The following is a 24,730-nucleotide window of genomic DNA, read 5'->3' on the forward strand; positions in this document are numbered from 1 at the left end:
AGAATTGTTCGATGTGCTTTGAGTTTTGATTTTCCCAAGCTACTGATTTTTCCCCATAGACATCCCAAACGCTTCAGTTTTAATTGTCTGATTAACATTTTTCATGTGTGAGATACTTTTAACTCTCCAAAGTAGTTACAGCCTTTTAATCTTCACAACGTCCTGTGCAAAGAGGAGGGCAGGGATAATTATACCCAATGTATAAATGAAGAAACGAAGTTTCACAGAGTTGCCCAAGGTCATACAACCAGTTGATGACACAGCTGAAGCAGGATGTGTCCCGAGTAGTCCTCCTCCGCGGCATGAAAGCCTTTGGTTCTCTGGTTCTTTTCTGTCATTAGCTCCCTACAAGGAGAAGCTTCCTACAAAATTGGAATCAGTGACTACAGATCCCTCTGGAAGTGGGAATGGTGGGATTTGATTTAGCAATCAAATTTCAGAGGAAGAAGTTGTGCCTTGTGTACAATTGTGTACAATAGCTCAACTTATTGAGCAAAAAATATGTTGAACGAAGAAATGATGCACATGTATGCCCATGCTTACAGAAAGAGAAGCAAGAACAAATGGCTCAGGCAGACATAATGGGCAGAACTGTAGCCATGGGCTCCGTAGAAGGACACCGCCTTGTGAAGGCAAAACATAGGCTAGTGTAGGGAGCCCTGCAGAGTCAGGCCACGGACCCACGGGCATCCCAGGAATCGGTTTTTCAGACAGAACTTCTCACTAACAGTAGAAGCCCCTCTTCCTGGCAGAAGAATGCGGAATGAGTTCTCCCCAACCCCACTAAGGTTGACCTGTGGAGGCCCCCAGTTATTTCGGGAATCCATGAGGATATTCCCCCAAATCAACCTCAACAGCAAGTGAATTTTTTTTTTTAAACTAAAAAAGGAACATCCTGCCCACCAGAGCAGAGTATCACAAAAGCAAGTGGACAGTGTCAAGATCCTCCAAAGCAGGGATTAACAGCTCAGAATCTCACAGTGGAGGAAAAATCTCCACCTTGTTCTTGTCTACTGCCCACCTCACTGAGCTTGGCCAACCCTGTCTCTTCTGTTGGGGGCTGTGATGGTTAACTTTATGTGTCACCTTGTCTAGGCTATGGTGCCCAGTTGTTGCATCAAACACCAGTCTAGATGTTGCTGTGAAGGTATTTTTTTTAGATGAGATTAACATTTAAATCAGGAGACTGAGTAAAGCAGATTATCCTCCATATTGTGGGTGGGCCTTATCTTGAAGACCTTTAGAGAAAAAAAAGACTGAATTCCCCAAAAGGAAGAGGGAATTCTGCTTCCAGACTGCCTTTGGATTACAGCTGCAACATTGGTTCTTCCCTGGGTCTCCAGCCTGCCAGCCTGCCCTACAGATTCCCTGTCTATCTATCGATCTATACACACACACACACACACACACACACACACACGTACACATACATTTTATTGGTTCTCTGGAGAACCCTGACCAATATATCTTCTAAGTAAACTCAGCATCTGTTTTGAGTGACCTACAGAAGCAAATGATAGAATGGATAAACAAGACTCACAGAAAATCCTTTCGGCCCTTCTCGCACCTTCTGCCCTTACTTATAAGGTTTTCCAAGAAAAAATAGCACTATAACTATTCTTTGATCCTTATAGAGATTGCTGGCAGAGATTCTAATCCCATCCAATGACTAGCCAGGCACCGTGCTAGGCTCTGGGCATCCACACAACTCTTGTGGAAAGGGCCTACAGCTGGGAGAAAGTGAAAAGCAGCGAAGAGCCTGACAACTCAGGACCTTGACTGAGAAATTCTTGAAGAACTAAGGGTCTGTTGTACTGATCACTAGCACAACAGTTTCAGAGCACCCAAGGCAGGAACTTACAATAGTGACATTGATTATAAAGGAAGACTTTCAATGCTTAATGAAGTTCTCCAACTGTCCAAGACCCATAGATGGAAAAGTCCGCCTCTACCTTGAAGCCACTTACTTCTGCAGTGTTTCCTGTCCTCAGCGAGTCGGAATCCCTCCAAGCACTTGCAGATGTACGACTCACCACTGTTCACGCAAATGTGTTCACAGCCGTGGTCTACTGCTTGGCAGACATCTTTCCCTGAGGACAGCAGAGCAAGTTAAATGTTACCAACATCAATTTTCCCTGGGCTTCACCTGCGAATTTCCATCCATCTCAGCCACTGGACTCCAGGGCCACCTGAGCTCAGTGATCCGTGGGGAGGAAGGTAAAACTGAGGATGAAGTTCAGCGGCTCTAATTTGGGCTCACTCTCCCAACTTCCTCACTATCACCGCCGCCGTCATTCACCAGCACCTACTTCAGTGTCTCATAAATATGCAAGCCATCATCAGCTTTCTGCAGATGCAGTTTGTGATATCAGAAAGGAAACACTGTTGGTATGATTACTTAGGAGATTAAACCTCAGTTTAGATTAGTGGCACTGAAATCTAATTTTGGCTTTTCCCCTGACATATGACTTTGGAGAATGACTTAACCTTAACTTTCCTTTCTGAAAAATGAGAAAAATACTTCCAGTTACCCATCTTTTCTTCAAATGTGAAATATGAGGTGTTCTTTGTAAAGTACTTTTGAGAAGCTTGAGAAAAAGACGACTGATAGGGGTGGGAATCATTTGCTCAGGGTTACACACCCCCCTTTGACTATATAGAGACGTGTCTTGGCCCCATCTAAGAGGCCTTGCTTTCTGAGACGTAGAATGGCCTCATCATAAGATGGTCTCTAAGAGGGATTTGCACCACCAGAAACAACAACAATACTATTAAGAATAAAGAAACAGAGGCTCAGAGAAGTTAAGCAACTTGCCCAGCTAATAAATGGCAGAGCTAGAAGCTGATAGAATACTGGATTTCAGACTGTACATCTTTCCAGTAGAGCACACTGCCAACCTGTCGTTTCTTTCCACAGGGCATAAATGAACACCTTCGGTTGTAGCTCTGGCACTGACTTTTTTCATTTGTCCATTTGTTTGTTTTCTTTTTAATAGACTTTATTATTTAGGACAGTTTTAGATCTACAGAAATATTGAAGATAGTACAGAGAGGTCCTATAAACCCCATACCCAGTTTCCACTATTATTAACATCTTTTACTAGTGTGACATGTTTGTTAACAATTAATGGACCATTACTGACACAGTAATATCAACTAAAGTCCATAGCTTATTTATATTTCCTTAGTTTTTAAGCCAAAGTCCTTTTTTTCTGATCCAGGATCCTACATTACATTTAGTGGTCTTGTGGCATTGGTTTTTGAGAGTAACTGATACACAGAGATCAGGACGGTGGATTTCATGCAGAGGTCAGATACAGTAATGTGAGCCCACTCCAATAAAAACTTACTTCTGCAGGTTTTCCCATCTTCACGGAGTATATACCCTTCAAAGCACTGGCACACAAAAGAGCCTCCACTGTTTACACACGAATGTTCACAACCATGGTTCCCCAAAGCGCAAGAGTCCAATTCTGACAATCCAATTGGAATTAGAGAAAGAGAAAAAGGAAATGATTCTTACATTACTTATTCAATCTTATAAGACATTTCAGACACCTTAAATGAAAGCAGTACTTTATCCCACAGGGCACATTTCAAAATAGAAAGCATGTCTATGAGCAAAAGTTCTTAATATATAAAGAGCACATAAAATAAAACAATATGATCATCTCCATAAGAAAAATGAACAAAAGACATGGAAAGAAAAGTTACAAAAGGAGAGATAAAAATGGCCTATAAATATTAGAAAATAAGTTCCACATCATTGATTATCATATAACTATAATGTCAGCTTATCTACATATCTGCTTATGTATGCATGTATGTGTCCTACTTTGGTCATCCATCCATCCAGTCGTTCATTCATTTGTTCACCGAGTTGTGGAATATTTCATGAGTCCCTTCTCTCTGAGTCAGGTACTCTTCTAGGGTCTGGGGATGTAACAATGAATAAAACCAAGTTTCTGCTTTTGTGAAGTTTACATTTGGTGGCAAGGGTGGGAGGAAAGAGGGGGCAAGACAAACGACAGACAAACAAATATATATGTTAGATGGGGAAGGTGCTATGGGGAAAAGCAGGATAAGGGGGATGGAGAGTGCCTGCTGGTTTGGGGCACAGGGAGGGCTTGTAATTTTACAAGCTGCAGTCAGAGGAGGTGACGCTGAGCAGAGCCCTGAAGAAAGAGATGAGTGAATACGTAGTGTTTGGAAAGAACAGCATCCAAGGAGAACAGCATCTGCAAATGGCAGTGGTAGGAGTGGGTGTGGCACGTTTCAGGAAAGGTAAGGAGACCAGGGGGCCAGGCAAGTGATAAGCCGGGATAGACCACGTGGGAGTCACAGGCAGTGGTTGCATCTAAGTAAGAAGGGGTCACTGGATGGTTTTGAGCAGTGGAGAGACATGAACTGACTTTATTTTTAAAGGACTACCGTGCACAGAATGGGGTACAGGTAAGGCTGGAGCACGGAGAGCTGGAAGAAACCCAGTGCACTGATCCTGGTGGCCCAGACAGGCTGGTGAGAGGGGTCAGACTGTGCCTGTGCTTTGAAGGTAGAGCCTACAAGCTTTGCTGATGGGTTAATATAAAGAGTTTATCTTCATATGGATATGACAGAAGAGTCACAGGTGACTCTGAGGTTACAGGACTGAGCAACTGCAGAATGGCATTGCCGTCCACATGGCTGGAGCAGCTTCTGCGGGAGCCGGTTTGTGAACCTGTGAAAACCAGGCTGATATTTAAAAAACCCATTACTGAGGACAGGTGGGAAGTGATTTTTTATAAGAACCAAACATAATTCTGAGAGTCAACGCTATCATTTCAGATCGAGGAGAATTTCTACAATGCATATGACATGAGGTTATTAAATAAATGTTCCAAAGTGCATAATCACTTTTATAGTCAGGCACAGACTATACGCTTTTTTCTAAGACATTTTTGCAGTATTTTTTTTGGAAGGGAGTCCTGAGAACCACCCTATGCGTTAATTAAAGCAGCTGTTGTTATTCTCATTTACTAGCTAGGGAAACTACGGTTTGGGAAGATTAATGGCTTGCCAACATCAAATGCTAATAAGTGATAGCACCAGATTAAACATGTAATTTTCTGATAATAAATCCCTAGCTAAATAAATGTTTTCCCTAGCTACACTGCGTTGCTATATTCTAAAGTAAGCTTCCAAACATGAAGGGAATTGTGCTTGTCTTCGTTTGGGCAGAAGCACCGCCAAAATCGTTGTACAACGGGAAGGCATTATATCAACTAACATTACAACTGCAGAGGAGAGTCAAAACAGAGCTGCCCCTTCCTCTTTGCTCTGAACATGACTTACTTCTCTGGGCACAGTCTAGACTCATTATTAATGCAGAACATCACCCGATGGCTTGGGGTAATCCCTCACATAGTGTTGAGTGGAAATGCAGTTGAGTGATCCATAATACAGACAGCTGGCTGGCTGTGGAGGCGAGCACTTTTTTCCTCACCATGAATTTATATTAAGAATACTCCATTTTCCAATGCAATAAAATAGCTATACATAACTCTTTCAGTCCAGTCTTGCCAAGCCATAATCCAGACAGAACCCCCTGAGCACACCCCTTCTTTTTTTTTTTTTATAAATTTATTATTTTTATTCTTGGCTGCGTTGGGTCTTTGTTGCTGCGTGCGGGCTTCTCTTGCTGTGGAGCACAGGCTCTAGGTGCACGGGCTTCAGTAGTTGTGGCTCGTGGGCTCTAGGGCGCAGGCTCAGTAGTTGTGGTGCACGGGCTTAGTTGCTCTGCGGCATGTGGGATCTTCCCGGACCAGGGCTCGAACCCGTGTCCCCTGCATTGGCAGGCGGATTCTTAACCGCTGCGCCACCAGGGAAGCCCACCCGCCATCTTTCTGGAGCTTCCCCCATGCCCTGTCCTGTCTCCGTAGCTCCATCTCAGGCTGCAATTTTGAAGAGTGATTGTCTCGGTGCAGGGGCCCTGAAAGCTCATCGGCCCCCAGGTTCTCCCACGCCGAGCCGTGATGGTCTGAGCCTGTACTAGGCAGAGTGGCGCTGCTATCCTTTATCAGGAGCCTGCTGAGCCTGAAGCCCCTGTTCTCAGGGGGCGTATTCACTCTTGGCTGCAGACTATCCCAGGAGCTCCCAGCCCAGCTTCTGAGCTCTCCTGGGCTTTTGTACTAATAGCTGTTTGGAAATTTTGTGGTGTGCATGCTTTAAAAGCATGTAGAGAGTTTGGGTTTTTAACCTTTCCCCTCCTCACCCCCTTAGAGCATCTGATCAAGAGAGGGGAGAGCTGCGGTTCTCACCCTCTGGTGAGCATCAGTCACTTGCAGAGATTATTTTAAAGGCAAAACAGGCCCATCGTTCAAAATTCAAACGTATTAAGGGCAGACTTCCCCTATGGAGGGGTATCTGGCAATATCTACCAAAAGTACAAAATGTACCTTTGACCCGGCAACTTCACTTCTGGAATTCCCTCCTGCAGATACCCTGGCACATATGAAGTGTATCAATATTTTGATATACTTTTTTAAAATATTTATTTATTTATTTTTGGCTGCATTGGGTCTTCGTTGCTGCATGCGGGCTAGTTGCGGCGAGCGGGGGCTACTCTTCGTTGAGGTGTGCAGGCTTCTCATTGCGGTGGCTTCTCTTGCTGCGGAGCACGGGGTCTAGGCGCGTGGGCTTCAGTAGTTGTGGCTCGCAGGCTTCAGTAGTTGTGGCTCCCGGGCTCTAGAGCGCAGGCTCAGTAGTTGTGGCGCACGGGCTTAGTTGCTCCGCGGCATGTGGGATCTTCCCAGACCAGGGCTCGAACCTGTGTCCGCTGCATTGGCAGGCCGATTCTTAACCACTGTGCCACCAGGGAAGCCCCTGGTATACTTTCAAGTTATTCACGGCAGCATTGTTTGTAATAACGAAAAGTGGGAAACAACCCAAGTGTCCACGACTACTCAGGAGACAAGCTGAATAAATATTCTATACAATGAGACACGAAGCAGCTGTAAAAAGAATGAGGCAGTTCTCTATGTAATGATTTGAAGAAATCTCCAATAAGTATCATTGAATGAAGAAAAAAAAAGGCATAGAATAGGGTATACAGTGCACCACTTTGTGTGTGTGTTTAAGGAAAGGGGAAAAAATATAAACAGATATTTGTATTGGCCTTTATTCACACAAAGAAACATGGAGGATAAATAATACACAAATAAAAATGGAATATTAGCTATCTGTTGCTACGAAACAAGTTATGCCAAAACTTAGCAGCTTAAAGCAACATGTATTATCTCACACAGTTTCTGAGGTTGTGGAATCCCCGAGTGGCTCAGCTGGGAGGTTCTGGCTCAGAGTCTCTCAAGAAGCTGCAGTCGAGCTGTCCCCTGGGGCTGCATTGATCTCAAGGCTCGACTGGAGCTGGAGGATCTGCTTCTGAGCTCACTCATGTATTCACTGGCCTCAGTTCCTCCCTGGTGGTTGCCTGAAGGCTTCAGTTCCTCACCATGTGGGCCTCTCCACAGGGTTGCTCCCGACATGGTTTCCCCCAGAGTGAGTGATTCAAGAAGTGAGAGAGAGCTCCCAAGAGAGCAGCCACAGTGTCTCTGATAACGTAACTGGAGAAGTGACATACCATTGTTATTGCCATATGCTGTTGGTCACACAGACCAACAGTGAAGGAGGGACTACACGTGTGTGAATTCAGGAGATGGGGATTGCTGGGGGCCACCCTGGAGGCGGCCCACTACCCGTTCCTGATGGGAAGTGGAGGTAGGGGATGGGTGGAAGGGCAAGAATAGGAGCCAGACTTCTTAATGTACGTCTTTTCATATTGTTCTGATTTTTAAACCATGTAAAAACCTTTTACTTATTCTAAAAATAGAATAAACTTTAAACAAAAAAATCTTACAAAAGTACTCCTCTTGCTCACCTTTGACACATTACAGCATTATTTTTAAAGGCTGCACCATGATTCATTTAACCAGTTTCTTTTTTTTTTTTTTTAATAAATTTATTTATTTATTTTTGGTTGTGTTGGGTCTTCGTTTCTGTGCGAGGGCTTTCTCTAGTTGCGGCGAGCGGGGGCCACTCTTCATCGCGGTGCGCGGGCCTCTCACCATCGCGGCCTCTCCTGTTGCGGAGCACAGGCTCCAGACACGCAGGCTCAGTAGTTGTGGCTCACGGGCCCAGTTGCTCCGCGGCATGTGGGATCTTCCCAGACCAGGGCTTGAACCCGTGTCCCCTGCATTGGCAGGCGGATTCTCAACCACTGCACCACCAGGGAAGCCCTAACCAGTTTCTTATTGGAAGGGCATTTAGGTGGTTCCTAGGCTTTGCTATTACAAACATTATTGCAATGGATATTCGTGTGCCTGTAGTTTTGCGTACAATGTGAAAGCATGTCTGAAAGATAAACATCTAGAAGTGGAATTGCCTAGTTAAAGGGAATGAACATTTACAACTGGATACATATTTTCAAATTGTCCTCCAAGGACGTTGCATCAATCACCGTAAGATAATCTCTATTTCTGGGGGTCCAGGGTGCCGACTGGGCTTCTAGATGTTTTAAAAGCCCCACAGATGATTCCAGTAAACCACCAGGGGTGAGATGCTGGCACTGGACCCAGAGCTTATGTTCAGAGACCTTCCCAAGTGTCCAGATGATTCTGCACCTCCACCATCATGAACCACATGCTATCGTCTTTCTCTTGGGCTATTACTACATCGTCTGCTAACGGGGTCTCCACAAACCTACTTCCGCCCCCTCCAGCCTATCCTCCCCGACTCAGCCCAAGTCCTCTTTCCAAAATGTGAATCTGCTCACATCACTCCCTGCCTCTGCCTGAGATCCTTTAATGCTTCCAAGAGTCTGGATAAGACACAGAATCATTGGTGAGGTTCGCGGGACCTGCCCTGCTGCGTCATCTCATCCATGCTCCCCCAACTCTGAGTACTTTCTTTCAGAACCTCAGTGCCAAGCCAGAAGCTCTCCCCGCACAGGGCTCTGCACAGCCGTTCCTCTGCCTCTCCTTCCTCCGCCACCTCCTCCAGATGTCTTCCTAGACCCCCCCGGCATAGGGCCCAAAGCACCAGGCATCTGCCCCCTCTGGTAACATCACAGCTGTCACTGAACAGTTAGTTATGTGGTTGCTTTGGATCTGTGCCCACCTCCTCACTGGACTACGCTCCCATGGGCTCTGACCTCCAGGGGACCACGGGCTGCCTCTGCCCTCCTCTCTGTGGACCTAACTTAATGCTTGGCCCACAACAGGTCCTCAGCAAATCCCTGCTGAGTACAAGGAAACATTTCCTCAGTTTTCTACTCTGAAAACTGAGGGTAACTAGATCCACCGCCCAGGGGTCTTGTGCAGGTGTTTTAAATCAGAACCCATGTGGTGGGGATGCTGGCGGTCAGCTGGGCGCCCCTTTCTCTCCCACGTGCCAGCCTCGCAGAACGCAATTCATATTTGTTCAGCAAAATGTCCAGTTTCTGCACATCAGGGACATTCCGGTCACTCATAATTAAAGAACTACACGTGGTAACTCCCCGACCACAGGCTCTAGCTGCCCTCCAGTCACCAAGTCTGGAAACCAGCTTGGAGTCAGCTTCTCCCCAGAGCCAAAGGTACTCCCACTAGGAAAGCACTTCAGTGGTTCCCCAACAGGCAAAGAGAGCCACCATCCCTGACTCACGATCATGGGGTGCCTTCAGCCTGGGGAGAATGGTGGGCACCCCGCCGAGAATTCATTCATTCAGCAAGTGTTAACGAAGCACTTACTCTGCCAGGCTCTACCCTCATTCTCGGGCTGGAAGGGACCCTGGGGATGAAGTGGTCCAACTCCTTCCTTTAGAGTCCAGGAAACTGATGGCCACAGAGAGGAAGTGACTTTCACAAGGCCCCTTACCCTGCAGAGATGATTAGTGTCAGCTGTGCTGGGGGCAGAGGCGTGATTAGATCACAAGTCTATCACCTCCATGTTCCCTGGTCCAGCTGCACATCCAGTGGTCATCCTAGCCCAGCAGGGTCAGCAGAGTCTGCTCAGATAGACTGGTAGATTCTCAGAAGACAAACTAAAATGGTTTTCTCAAGGGAGGCTGGGTCTCTAAATAGTTTAATGTAACTAAATGTTGCAGGTGATTTGTCCCAGCGGCTTCTCCAGGCTCACCTCTCTCCAGTCTCCCTCTCACACTCAGCACTCAGTACTTAGTACTCAGTACTCAATGTTTAGTACTCAGTACTAAGTACACTCAGCTTCCTTCAGTTCACTCTCTGGACCCTGGGCTTGCATGTGCTATTTCCTATGCCTGGGAAGACTGCTCCCCTCCGTTTTAGTCCTTTCAGGCTGCTATGACAAAATACCACAGACCGAGTGGCTTCTAAACAATAGAAATGTATTGCTCACAGTTCTGGAAGCTGGAAGTCTGAGATCAGGGTACCTGCATGGCTGGGTGAGAGCCCTCCTCCGGGTCACAGACTTCCTGTATTCTCACATGGTGGAAGGGGCTGGAGAGCCCTGTGGGCACGAATCCCATTCATAAGGGCTCCACCCTCATGACCTAATCACCTCCCAAAGGCCCCACCTCCTAACACCATCACCTTGGGGGTTAGACTCCCAACATATGAATTTGGGGAGGACACAAACATTCAGTCCATAACACCCTCCATCTCTGGCTAGCTCCCTCCATCAATCTCCAGGTGTTGGATCAAACATCTCTTTCTCAGGAGACTTTCTCTAGACTAGGTGAGGGTCCCCCTGCCACACGCCCCTGTGACACCTCTTCTTCCCATATCATGACTCTCATCACACAGAATGGATGATCCATCTTTAATATCCTTCCTCCCTGAGAAACTTTAAACACTGCCAGGGCAGAAACGGAACCTGCATCAACCCCAGGGATGCCCAGTGCCCAGCACAATATGACCAGCACAAAAATGCAGGTACATGGTAAATACTTGTGGAGACTGAGAATCAATGAACCAAGAGCTTAAGGAAGTACCTAGACTCAAATCCAGAGACGAGAGTGAGGACAGACTTGATTGGGAACCATCATTTAAGTGAAATGGATGAGAGGAATTAGGAGAAATCCCAGGGTGCAGGAAGAAAACATTTTCCCTGTAAAAGAAGGATCCTCTTTTTTTTACATGTAAGGAGGCAGGTCTACACATTAATTAAACCCTCATCGTGAATGGGGTCTGCGATTTGTGATCAAGGTGAGCAGAAGTTTCAGGACATAGCACAGGTTTTTAGGGCCCGTGTCTAACAGCCCCACACACTGATACAGCCTGCGCTCCTCACATCTGGATTCCACATGCACGTGACTCATGGTGACTCATGCACGTCTGTGGTGCAGTAGTCATGGGGTGATGTGTTCCAAGGACTCGCACCTCTGTGGCGATGACAGACAGCAATCCTGCGTCTGGCGCTCCACGTAGGAGGTTATTAAAACCAACCCCAACCCGAGGGAGAAAGCCACAGTGGCCCCCTGCCAAGAGGGTAACCAAGGCCGAGAGATAGAATTACACCATTTGCTGGCTTTTTAAAGTAGTAAAACTAGAAGCAGCCATTCGTTTGCTAACCCTGTGTAGGCTTTTTCTCAGAGAGACCAGAAGCAGCTGAACTGAGATGTACTTTTAAAGGGCATCTCACACTGGGTAAGAGATCCTGAAGTCAGAAGACCCCAGTTCTAGTCCTGACTCTGTCACTGACCCCCAGGGCCAGCTTGAGGGCACCAGTTTTCTCCCTGTGCCTGTTTCCCACAAAAGAAAGGAAAGATCTTTAAGTTTCCTTCTGTTCCGTTAAACCTCTAATGTGAATATGTGAGGGTAAAGGTGGTCTTTTGCCTTCACTCTCTGTGATGGACTGAATTGTGTTTCCCCTCGAATTAATATGTTGAAGCCCTAACTCCCAATGTGCTGGTATTTGGAGGTGGGGCCTTTGGGAGGTGATTAGGGTTAGTTGAGGTTATGAGGGTGGGGCCCCCATGATGGGATTAGTGCCCTTCTAAGAAGAGACACAAGACAGCTTATTCTCTCTCTATCATGGGAGGACACAGCAAGAAGGCATCCATCCGCAAGCCAAGAGGAGGGTTCTCACCAGAACCTAACCATACTGGCACCTTGATCTTGGACTTCCAGTCTCCAGAACTGTGAGACAATACATTTCTGCTGTTTAAGCCACCCAGCCTACAGTATTTCATGATGGCAGCCTGAGCAGACTTATACACTCCTCTTGCCCTGCTCAGGGTTGCTTCTGTCCTTCAAAGTCAAGTTGGTAGGCATCAGGTGGGAAAAGGCCTTTGCACACCCACCTCTGGTGGCCACAGTAGGAGTATCCCCAACCGAAATTCCCAGTGCCCTATGCTTGCAGCTCAGATCCCCATCAGCACCCTCCACTTGCTAGAAGAAGGTAGTCCCTGGGTTCCTGAGTCTGACTCCTCCCAGGGTGGTCCATCTCTGGAGCCCCACAAGGGGGCAGGCCTGGCCCTGGGAGTGGGTCTCCAGGCATCAAGGCAAGGATGCTACCTCAGCCCTCTCCTCAGTGTGGGGCAGTCCAGCAGTGGGAAGCAAGACCATAACAAGAGTACCTTAGGGTTTATGGCAACTGACAAGTTTCCCAATGAATGTCTCTCCCTGTGCCACACAGAGACCCTGAGAGAGAGGCAGAAATGATCATTCTCAGTTTACAGATGAACAATCAGATCCAGAGAGGTCAATTCCCTTGCCCAGCATGGGAGCTACAAGATTTAAACCCAGTCTTTGGGCTCTCAGTTCAGTGTTCTTTCTACTCTGCCACGCTGGTTCTAGATCTGGACACAGACAGCCACAGGGCGAGGTGGGGCCACGAGAGGTCCTAGTGGAGCCTGCCTGCAGTGGGTGGAGCAGAGCTGCTCCCAGCAGGGGGGAGGGGCAGGAAGCTCCCCACGGAGGTGATGCTGGCCCTGGGCTGGGTTTCCGCCAGCAGGGTGGGATAGGGACGTTGTCCTCAGTGGAGACAGGATGGGCTGGAGGTACAGGGCTTACTCAGAGGATAGGGGAGCTGCCCCCCTAAAGAACTGGAGGGAGCAGGGAAGACCTGGGTGGGGCTCAGGAGGGGAGGAAAGGGTTCTCGACCACTGCCAAATCAAGGCACTCGACTGGAAACTGGGGGAGACAGTGGAGAGCCACTGAAGGTTACTGGGCAGGGGTGGACCCTGTGCCAGGTGCCACAGGATGAAAAGACTGGTGGTCTCTGTCCATTCACTCTCTCATTCATTGAACTTTATAGAGCATCTCCTGTGGGCCAGGCCTGGAACTCAGGGTCCGAATAAGATCCGGTCTCTAACCTCCAGGAGCTCGCAGGGCAGTGGGCTGTGTGTTCCATGCACATCTAGCCTACAGAGTCTTTCCTGGTGCTGGGATGCCCTTGTACGAGGTCTGTCTCAGGGAAATTTCCAGGAGGTAGAGATGGGAGGAGTCCTCTCAGCTGCAGCTTGTAGAAGAGACTCCCCCGTTCCTCTCCCCACCTTACCCCCCAGTCTGTGGAACATCCCTCCAAGGCAAGGAAGGCTTCTACAGGCAATCACAGCTTGGGGGCCAGGGGACCTAGAGGAAGGGAGGATGGGCGTCACTCTAGAGGCCAGAGAGCCCAAGGTGCCTGCAGGGGTGTGGGCATAACTGTGTCTACTTCCTTCCTGGGCCCTGGGAAACTGGGCCTGCTCTCCATGCTTCAGAGAACCTTCCAAAAAGCGAGTGAAGTGTTCTGCAGGACACCTGCTATCAAGGCTCTAAGTGGAGGCTGCCTTTATGAAGGGCCAAGGACACCCTTAGCTCCTGAGCCAGGCCTGGCTGAACCCCAGCTGCCTCCCCATCCACAGCCCAGCACGATTTACAAAAAAGATGCAGTCATGGCATCAGGCTCTTTGTGATCTGGCATAGAGCTGGGAAACATACATCCCAACCCCAGTTAACTACGGCCACACCGAAAACACAGCCCATTATTTCAGGACAGGTCAGCTAGACTGAATCATCCTTGGGCAGACAGAGAGTCTTCAATTAGGGGACGAGCTCAACAGATATGTATGGGTAAAGTGCATCTCTTACATACCACCATTGCCTGAGGATAGGATAATTCTAACCCATCTGATCATCTCACACCTCATATGGACACACCATATATAAATAAATACTTATCAAAATTCACTTCTAATGGCATTGTTGAACATTTACTCATGTGGATGATATCACTGTATCATTAGTTACAAACACCATAAATGAGAAAATGGGCAACATTTAAAAGTGTCAGTGGCCATAACAGATGTGGACGTAGGGAGGGAGGGGGACGGGCACGCGATTGTAAGGAGAAGGAGTAGCATTTGTCTGGAAGGGCCCTGAGAATTTCGTAGAACTCCTGCAACTATCTTATGGTCAGCTCTTGGTCATCACAGTAATGGGGAGGACCAAAGAAAGGCATGAATAATCTAAGATGATGAGAATTAAAACAAACCAGTTAAAAAGTGTGCTTCTGGGGCTTCCCTGGTGGCGCAGCGGTTGAGAATCTGCCTGCTAATGCAGGGGACGCAGGTTCGAGCCCTGGTCTGGGAGGATCCCACATGCCGCGGAGCAGCTGGGCCCGTGAGCCACAACTACTGAGCCTGCGCGTCTGGAGCCTGTGCCCCGCAACAGGAGGGGCCGCGATAGCGAAAGGCCCGCGCACCGCGATGAAGAGCGGTCCCCGCTTGCAGCAACTAGAGAAAGCCCTCGCACAAACCGGAGACCCAACACAACCAAAAATAAATAAATTAAAAAAAATATATAAAAGTGTGCTTCTGGCTTTGTCCTGCAGTCAAAGGTAGATACAATTCGACACACCCACCCTCTTTCTGCACCCCGATACCCAGCCCGTCCCGGTGCTGGTGGTGCTGGCCGTGCTGGCCAGAGCAGCGGGCTGGGAGGCAGCTGGGCAGGCAGCCACAAGCAAGCCATAAGACTCAAGACTCTATCCCAAATGGGGGAAACATTTTCTCACAGGCTGCATAGTTAGAGAGGCACACCCAGCTGTGCAATCAGCTCACCTGCCCAAGTGAACAGACGATATAAAAAGGTGGACAAGTTGTGGCCACAATTGTATCAGGGGTCAGGGAAGTCGGCCCTATAACCAGAAAGACCAGCAGGACAGACGAGGTACATTACAATCCTTTCCCTCCACTTTTGATCCCTTCTCTCAAAATGACTATTTTTTAATCTTTATCTAGGCCAACTTGGAAACAGGATTGCAGGGCAGAAGACACAGCATTCTTGAGTGAAGAAGAGAAGAATATCTGGGAGTCGTTTTTTTTTTTTTTTTAAAGTCATGGAGACAGGAATTGGGACCAGCTGCAGGGAAGTATGTACCCAGGAAACATCACCATCTGCTGCCAGATTATCCGGATTGGGGGTGAGGGTCTCAGCAGCTTCCCCTTCTCCCAGAACTGACTTTGGAGTCACATAGCCCAGAGTTTGAACCCATCACTTAATAGCTGGTAACCTTAGGCTCTTTACTTAATCTGAGCTGCAGTTACCTCATCGGAAGATGGGGATTCCACGGGGCTGCGGCCGGACAAAGCATGTGCTCAGCACAGAGCCCCGCCTGAAGTCCCCAGTCAGTAATGCATCCGCATTATTATAACTCGTGCCAGCTCCAAAATGACCACGAGGCAGACAGGAATAGCAAACAGCCGTCTCAGGCAGTGGGGAAAGGAGCTCGGGGCAGCGGGAGAAAGCAGCCACCAGCGCTGAAATCTCTGGGAGAGGCCTTCACACACTTTCACCCACGAAAACCGGGGTGTGGACACACCGGTGGCCCCTGTCCTCAGTGCCCCCCACTCACGATCGCTTGTGCCAAGTCCCGCTCGTCCAACCTCAGAACACTCACTGGCACAGGTCTTGCCATCACTGCGGAGCACGTGTTCCTCGGGACACTGGCAGGCGAAAGATCTGTCGGTGTTGACGCAGGAGTATTCGCAACCGTGGTCGCTCAGCAAACAATAATCCACTCCTGCAAAACCCAACAGCCCGGTGAGATGTCCTCGAGGCTCCTGGGCTACTGAGGATGGGAATCAAGTGACCGTTCGTGCTTACACCCCCCCCCACCTCCGCCCCAGGTTCTGCACCGGGAAGGCACGCAGTCCCCAGGAGACACCCCTACGCTCTCTGGGGGGCCAAAAGCAGGGGACAGAGGGGGCCTGCTGTCCTCTGCAGTCGTCACATTTTTCACGCCTGTTGCAGAAACCTTTCCCAGTAAGAGAAGCACGAAGGGACTCACGGGAGCAGGTCTTGAGGTCCTCGTTGATGAGGAAGCCTTCCGAGCACTGGCACACGAAGGAGTCCTCGGTGTTGAGGCACAGCTGCTCACAGCCGTGGTCCTGCCCGGCGCAGTGATCCACCCCTGAGGCAATCACACACGGAAGAGACCGTAACCAAGGGCGCTGCGCCCACCAGCGAGGGGGCATCAAAAAACAAAACCACCTCCCAGGGAGCCCCTGCTGGGCTACTTCACTTCAAAAAGAGTGACGTGGAAGGTTTCATTCTACCCTGTGCCACGGCCTTGTTTGTTTTCCTTCGCATTTCTTTGAGGAGTAACGTGCATACGACTCCTGTCATGGGTGGTAATGACAGCAGCCCTCTGTGCCAGGCCTGGGCACGCATCACCTGCAATCCCGGGGCAACGCTGAGAGCGGGTGCCATCCCCATTGTCACAGAGAGGAGAGCCAGCCTCAGGAAAGTCGAGCTGCTGAGCCCACAGCCCGCAGCTGACAGAACAGTGCATCAGAATGAGGGCTCCGCACCCAAGTACTTGGGCTCAAATCCCACGTTCGCCGCTTCCCAGCCGCGGGATGCTGGGCCGTCATTTGGCCTCTCTGCCGTCATCTCATGACTTGAGAAATGGGGTTGACGATTACTTTCTTAGAGGAACGTGGTGAGAGGAGTTGATTCATCTATAGCCCTCAGAACAGTAGCTGGCATACAGTAATTACTTCCTGAACGCTTATTATTACTAGTACATTGCTGGGGAAGAATTGTGTAGTTTCTTGACATCTGAAAATGAAAAAGTGTTGTTACCCCCCCATAACCAGGACACCCAGATTCAGAAAACAAACCAAAGCCAAGGCCTGCATGCGTGGCCGATCCTGGCACCGGGGCCCTGAACAGCTGGCCCCGCTAGGATAACAGACACACAGCTGCGGTGAACGGCTCCCACAAGACAGACCTGCAGGCTGCCTCCCAGATTTCCTTGATGGAGGAAACGCACTCCCAGAGACTGGAGAGACGCTGGAGGCCTTGTGCAGGGCCATCGGGTGGGCCTCTTTGACTCCCACAGGACCTGGGACTGGTGCCTTCTGGAACATTCCACCAGTGGATCTGCCTACTGCAAACACTTGCAGGATCTCAGGAGCCAGAGGCCTGTATTCACATCTCAGTTATACCATTTACCAGTCACGTGACCCCCGGGAAGCTTAATCTTTTTGTGCCACAGTTTCCCCATCTTTAAATAGGGATAAGAATGTCGATGCCTCATAAGGCTCCGGTGCAGGTAAAGTGAGCGAGTGCCTGGAAAGTGCTCACGGCCGTGCCTGCACAGAGCAGGTGCCTTGTAAGGGCTTCCTGTCATGATGGCCTGGGGGCTCCCTGAGCCCCCACGGGGAAGAGGATACCATGCCTTTCTCTGGGGACCCCTGGGAAGAAATGGCTTGGTTTATACCTTCCTGAAGCTGACTAGACGGTCCTTCTTACTAGATCCCAGAGAGGAAGGACGGTTCAATCTCTTTTGGCCGCACCTCTGAGTGCTTCTGGGCTCCCCCAAGGCATGCTGGGAGGGAGAGGCAGGTCATGGCCCCTGGGGCTCTAGGTGGGCTCATCCAGGTCATGCCAAGCCTGCCCTGGGACACCTGCCAGAGCTGTCGGCTGGCAGACCCCGCACTCCTGGAAGAAGGCAGACTGTACACAGATCCGTCTTCCCCAGGGCATCTTCTTGATGAGTGGAAGGACTCTTGCTCACCACTGGCTTCTCATAAGGACTCAGAGACTTCCAGAGGCAAATGCAGAGCAGTGCCAACTTTCTGGTTCAAAACTTCTTTGACTTCCGAGATCGATCCTTAGAAAGCCTAATTGAGGCACTTTGTGCACTAGCTTTCCTGAGGACTGCTCTCTATCTAATACTTCATCTGTGAAACTTCCCCTCCGGGCAGTTTAAGGTCCAAATGCTGAACAGCTGCAGTATTCTCATTCACAATCTATCTCTGTCCCCAAAGCTGGAGCAGATGTGCGGCTTGCTGGGTGGAAAGCGACACAAAGGGCCCGTTCTGTGCTGGTCACGTCACTGCACCCCTCTCCAGCACACCAGGGTCACAGACATCCACCGCAGTGTCATGCGTCCCCCACCCCCGCTGGCCTGGACCAGTGGAGACTGTGCCTCATAAAAAACGACGGAGCCATCCAGCTGGCAAAGCCTGCACGTTTCCGTGCATTTACATCACCAAATGGAGCTTTGTTGTGCCTCTTACAAAAGAAAATTAAGAAAAGTCTTCATAAAAAGTCCCATGTTTCTCAGCTCTGCCCTCAGATCAGCTCCGTGGTAGCCCAAGGGCTCTCTGAGGTCTGTCTCCTCCGTCCCATCGTCTCACCCTGGGGCCAGCACTGGTTACTCTGCCAGGTTCCATGACAATAATGAACTATTATCTTTAACTGTATGTTTTCCTTGTGCCAGGCACAGTGCTAAGAGACTGAAATGGTCCTGATTATTCCCCTTAACAACTCTAGGAGACCAATACTATTATTATCTTCACTTTTTTAAACAGATGGGGAAGTCAAAGCTTGGAGAACTTAAATAACTTGCCTGGGGTCACACGTCTAGTATGTGGTACTAAACAATCCAACCTCTGAGGTAGGTGGCATGAATAGTCCCATTTTACAGGTGATGAAACTGAGGCCAGGACCGTCAAGCCTGTCGGACCGTCAGCCTCACTGGAAACCCAGGGGCCTCAAAAGTGACTGGCTGCTAGCGAGCCTGGGGGCCTGTGTGTGAACCTGGCCTTCCCATCAGAGCCCCTGCCCCGGGCACACTCACGGCTGCAGGTCTTGCCGTTGGGGTCCAGGGTGTAGCCCCGGTGGCAGCGGCAGTAGTAGCCCTCCTCCGTGTTGATGCATTCATGCTCGCAGCCCGGCTTGTTCAGCGCACAGTAGTTGATCCCTGAGGGGAGAAAGGGCAGACCCTACTTCAGGCTCAGGGCTTCTCCAAGGGCTGATGTCAGCCCATCACAGTAAATATTCAGTAAGTAAGATGCTCTATAGCAGGGGTCCCTAACCCCCGGGCCACAGACCAGTACCGGTCCGTGGCCTGTTAGGAACCGGGCCGCACAGCAGGAGGTGAGCGCCGGGCGACTGAGCGAAGCTTCATCTATATTTACAGCTGCTCCCCATCACTCGCGTTACCGCCTGAGCTCCGCCTCCTGTCCGCATTATGGTGAGTTGTATAATTATTTTATTATATACTACAATGTGATAATAATAGAAATAAAGTGCACAATAAATGTAATGCGCTTGAATCATCCCGAGACCATCCCCCTCCACCCCACCACCCCCAAGCCCGTGGAAAAATTGTCTTCCACAAAACCGGTCCCTGGTGCCAAAAAGCTTAGGGACCACTCCTCTATAGGCTGGAGACAACAGCTCCTGCTCTCCATGTGCTTGTTTGAAAGAGAACCTGGCACCTGCAGTGAACCTTCGCATTCTCCAGCATAGGTCTCTTCCCCATTTGATGGCCAAAAAGCTGGTGAAATGGGTTGAGCGCCATAGTTCCCAGCCCATCTCCCCCCAAGAAAGATGGAAAAGCTGGGAAAATTCAGTCTCTTCTTACAGTTAACCTGATAACTAGGGCTCAAAACATGTAGGGAGCTGCTGTTGGCAGTGACATCTGACAGTGACATGGGACAGCACAAGACAGAATACACAACAGCTGATCTTACAAGATACCCAGCTATTTAGGAGAGGCAGGAAAAGGCAGTTGCATTAAGAAGGATCCAATGCTCAACCTGGCTCTGGGTGAGAGCATAACAGCAAAGCTATCAAGAAACTGGAGAAGACGCATCTCTGATGCCGGCCCAGGTAGTTGCGGCTCTGTCCTATGGTAACATTCACCCCCATCCTAGCTGTGCTTCTGCCAGCAGAGGGAAGCAGCATCACAACCAGCAGCCAATTAGCAGTTTCATTTTCTGGTAGAAAATGCTAAAACCACAAGATAGGCCACTCCCCCCCCACCCTCGTTCCCCCCCCACCCACCGCAACTCACACACACCAGAGAAGGTAATGGGAGAGACGGAGAAGTACAACGGGAAATAAAGTAAGCTTGTGGAGGGCCTCTATGAGACTGGTGTTGTGAGAAATGGTCACCAGCAACCTCAGGGGCTGAGCTGGATCCATTTAACTGCATTGTTCTTTTTCCTGGGGATGTGGCAGACATTGTTGGTTGCCTTGCCAGCAACTATTACCCTGTCTTCTTGAAACCAGAATCCTGACCCCCAAGGCATGAGTCATGAGTTGTCCAAGCCAGCCTGGCAACCATGTTTTCCTGTGTCAGTGATTGGTCTAGAGCTGGGAATATGCCTAGTTCTCGCCAATGAGACACAGGAGGAATTTATTGGGGCCCCTAGGAAAGATTTCCCTTCCTGAAAAGACAAAGATGTATGAAAAGAAATGAAATGAAACCCACACCCGAGGGACCTCAGACTATCCCTTAAAGGGTCCATGATGTGCCCTCCCATGTGACTGGTGGGTGGAACTTTCCACGTGCACAGAGCACGGGCAGAAGTAGGTGCAGACCGAGCACAGGGAGAGAACTCCCACGACACGCAGGGGCTGGCCTAAGAGGAGAGATCCCACCACGAGGGTCACGGACCCCTTGGCACTCTCTCTGTACCTCATCCCTTCTGCAGGACAGAGGCAGAATATTGTTAGCTGTGTGCGATTTCTCAGTTCATCAACAGCCTTACCTGGGCAGAACAGACTGAATGCCAGGAAACAAGTAAAGAGCTTCAGTGAAGAAAAACAGGCCCGGCAATAAAACTCCGGCCACAGACAGACAGACAAACAAAAAGCCAAGCAAACACAGAACACAAAGGGTCCCACAGTTTGGGGCCACATAGTGTAGGGCCTGCAAATCCTACACTTCATTACACCATCAGAGAAAAGTGAAATTATCTTCAGTAAACACTGTTTTTAAAAGCCAGCATTCAGCCACTATGGAAAACAGTATAGAGGTTCCTCAAAAAAATTAAACATAGAATTACATGTGATCCAGCAATTCCACTTCTGGGTTTATACCCAAAAGAACTGAAAGCAGGGACTTGAACAGATACTTGTATATCCATGTTCATAGCAGCATTATTCACAAAGGCCAAAAGATGGAAGCAACCCAGGTGCCTATTGACGGATGAATGGATAAACAAAATGTGGTATATACATAATGTGGAATTTTTTTTTTTTTTGCAGAATTTTATTTCGAAAAAAATTTTTAATAGATCTTTATTGGAGTATAATTGCTTCACAATACTGTGTTAGTTTCTGTTGCACAACAAAGCGAACCAGCCATATGCATACACATGTCCCCATATCCCCTCCCTCTTGAGCCTCCCTCCCATCCTCCCTATCCCACCCCTCTAGGTCATCCCAAAGCACCGAGCTGATCTCCCTGTGCTACGCTGCTGCTTCCCACCAGCCAACTATTTTACATTCGGTAGTGTATATGTGTCGATGCTACTCTCACTTCGCCCCAGCTTCGCCCTCCCACCCCATGTCCTCAAGTCCATTCTCTATGTCTACCTCTTTATTCCTGTCCTGCAACTAGGTTCATCAGTACCAATTTTCCTTTTTTTTTTAGATTCCATATATATGCGTTAGCATATGGTATTTGTTTTTCTCTTTCTGACTTACTTCACTCTGTATGACAGTCTCTAGGTCCATCCATCTCACTACAAATAACTCAATTTCGTTTCTTTTTATGGCTGAGTAATATTCCATTGTATATATGTGCCACATCTTCTTTATCCATTCATCTGTCGATGGACACTTAGGTTGCTTCCATGTCCTGGCTATTGTAAATAGTGCTGCAATGAACATTGTGGTGCATGTCTCTTTTTGAATTATGGTTTTCTCAGGGTATATGCCCAGTAGTGGGTCATATGGTAGTTCTATTTTTAGTTTTTTAACCTCCATACTGTTTTCCACAGTGGTTGTATCAATTTACATTCCCACCAACAGTGCAGGAGGGTTCCCTTTTCACCACACCCTTTCCAGCATTTATTGTTTGTAGCTTTTTTGATAATGGCCATTCCCACTGGCGTGAGGTGATACCTCATTGTAGTTTTGATTTGCATTTCTCTAATAATTAGTGATGTTGAGCATCTTTTCATGTGCCTCTTGGCCATCTGTATGTCTTCCTTGGTGAAACGTCTATTTAGGTCTTCCGCCCATTTTTTAACTGGATTGTTTTTTTGATATTGAGCTCCATGAGCTATTTGTATATTTTGGAGATTAATCCTTTGTCTGTTGTTTCATTTGCAAATATTTTCTCCCATGCTGAGGGTTGTCTTTTTGTCTTGTTTATGGTTTCCTTTGCTGTGCAAAAGCTTTTAAGTTTAATTAAGTCCCATTTGTTTATTTTTGTTTTTATTTCTGTTATATAATGTGGAATATTATTTAGCCTTAAAAAGGAAGGAAATTCTGACATATGCCACACATGGATCAACCTTGAAGACATTACGGTAAGTGAAACAAGCCAGTCACAGAAGGACAAATATTGTAAGATTCCACTTATATGAGGTTCCTAGAGTAGGCAAAGTCATAGAGATGGAAAATAGGATGGGGGGTTGTCAGGGGCTGGGGGGAGAGAGAATCGGTACAGAGTTTCAGTTCGGAGAGATGATAAAGTTCTGGAGCTGGATGGTGGTGATGGTTGTACAACAACATGAATGTACTTAATGCCACTGAACTGTACCTGTAAAAATGGTTACAATGGTAAATTTTGTTATGTATATTTTAACACAATTTTTTAAAGGGCCAACATTGTCTTTAAGAAAGATTTACACACAATAATTAAATTAAAAAACATGAAGGTTCTTAAAGAGGTTATCACTCAGCTATCTGGCAAACAGCAATTAAAAAAATGCCTCTTCTCCAAATGGTAGTTTACAGCAGAGGTTTAACTGTAGATCTTTGCCTTCTTTACGTGCTTCAGTCACAATTCTTCACATGTTATTTAGTCATTCACACATTTATTCATTCAATCTGTATTTATTGACTACCCACTATGCCCCCCACATCTGGTCCAGTCTCCTCCCTAACTGTGATGAGCTATACATGGGCCAGGCTTGGGTGTAGGTTTATCTGGCAAAGCCTGGAGTGTCCAATAACCCTGTGAGGTCACATGGCAGGACTGTCAGATGACCAATTAAACAGCGCTTATGAGTGCCAACTCGCAAAGGAGCTGGAGACCTCACTGAGAAGATGAGAAATAAAAACATGAAAGATTAGTGACCCAGACAGTAAATTGTAATGCCAACTGAGTGGCACAGAGAGTAAGTTTTAGAAAAATTGGACAGGCTACAAAATGTTAAAGCAGAAAGTCGTGTTCCTTCAGTTTGGGAAATCGGGGTCCAGAGAAGCAAATCAGCCTGTCCAAGGCTGTCCAAGGTCACATGGCCAGCATGAGTGACACTGCCAAGACCAGCCTTCGCGTCCCCCGGCTCAACCTGTGGCCCCCGCCCCAGCTGTTTAGAATGTGATGTCTCCAGGACTTCCCTAGCGGTCCAGTGGCTAAGACTCCACACTCCCAATGCAGGGGGCACGGGTTCAATCCCTGGTTGGGGAACTAAGGTCCCGCATGCTGCATCATGCGGCCAAAAAAAAAACGAATATGATGTTTCAGCCATGGTGCCAGTGTGAGCAATCCTGGAGTCCAGCAAGCGGGTCCCACCCACCTCTGATTCCACCCTGGGGCCCCCGCCTAGACCGCCAGTTCCGGTCTCTGTGTCGCTGCCTTAATAATTTATGCTTTAAGTCGATGACAGCAATTTCCAGAAAAAGAAATTATGCCTGGATGAGGAGGAAGAACAAATCCTGGCCAAGACTGTTTTCTTCAGTAGGATTCTGCCTTGAACTTTTTTTTTTCCAGTTAAACTGGATGACATCAAATTCCTTTGAAAAATAGATTTCTTATTAGAATTGAAAATAGCCCACATCCATCAACTGCCGATTAAATGTGAATGGCTGTACCCTGCGCTTGAGATCTTTAATGCTCTCAGTATCCTCAGACTCCTAATAACAACCTCCAGATTTTAAGCCCCATTCCTCTGCTTCCCGATTCCATGTAATGCTCCAGAGAGAGAGTGAGCGCTCACTTTCCGTTCTGCCCTAACCGCCGGCGTGTGCGCATTAGGGCGAGGTGGCTCTCAAGAGGGACCTCGGGAGTCAAGGGCTGGGTTTGTAGCAAAGACAATGGAAAAAGTAATGATGAGGCAGGATGCTGGGAGAAGGGCTGATGAGGACATTGGGTTTTAAAAACAAATTCCATTTTTCTTGGATGAAAAGTAGGGCACCTGGCTAAAGAGGAAATGGAGCTATCACTGAATACATATGAATGAGCGTTAGGGACTCGGGCTGGGTCGCAGCCTGAGACTGGCCGTCTGTGGGCAGTGGTCACATTACTCCCAAATGGTCACTTGCTCTGCACTCGTCCT

General features: G+C 48.3%; 1 protein-coding gene across 3 annotated transcripts in view; it reads right to left on the reverse strand.

Annotated features, from left to right (window-relative positions):
* Positions 1 to 24,730, reverse strand: part of MATN2 (matrilin 2) — a 159,247-nt gene that overhangs the window by 11,851 nt on the left and 122,666 nt on the right. For all 3 annotated transcript variants that reach the window (XM_036830498.1, XM_036830496.1, XM_036830497.1), the window contains exons 8-12: positions 19,066 to 19,188; positions 16,264 to 16,386; positions 15,874 to 15,996; positions 3,351 to 3,473; positions 1,968 to 2,090 (exon numbers count right to left, since the gene is read on the reverse strand). In XM_036830498.1, the coding sequence (XP_036686393.1) occupies positions 1,968 to 2,090; positions 3,351 to 3,473; positions 15,874 to 15,996; positions 16,264 to 16,386; positions 19,066 to 19,188 (615 nt within the window). The remainder of the gene's footprint in view (positions 1 to 1,967; positions 2,091 to 3,350; positions 3,474 to 15,873; positions 15,997 to 16,263; positions 16,387 to 19,065; positions 19,189 to 24,730) is intronic.

Source organism: Balaenoptera musculus, chromosome 17 (genome assembly GCF_009873245.2).
Source record: "Balaenoptera musculus isolate JJ_BM4_2016_0621 chromosome 17, mBalMus1.pri.v3, whole genome shotgun sequence".
NCBI classification, from domain to species: domain Eukaryota; kingdom Metazoa; phylum Chordata; class Mammalia; order Artiodactyla; family Balaenopteridae; genus Balaenoptera; species Balaenoptera musculus.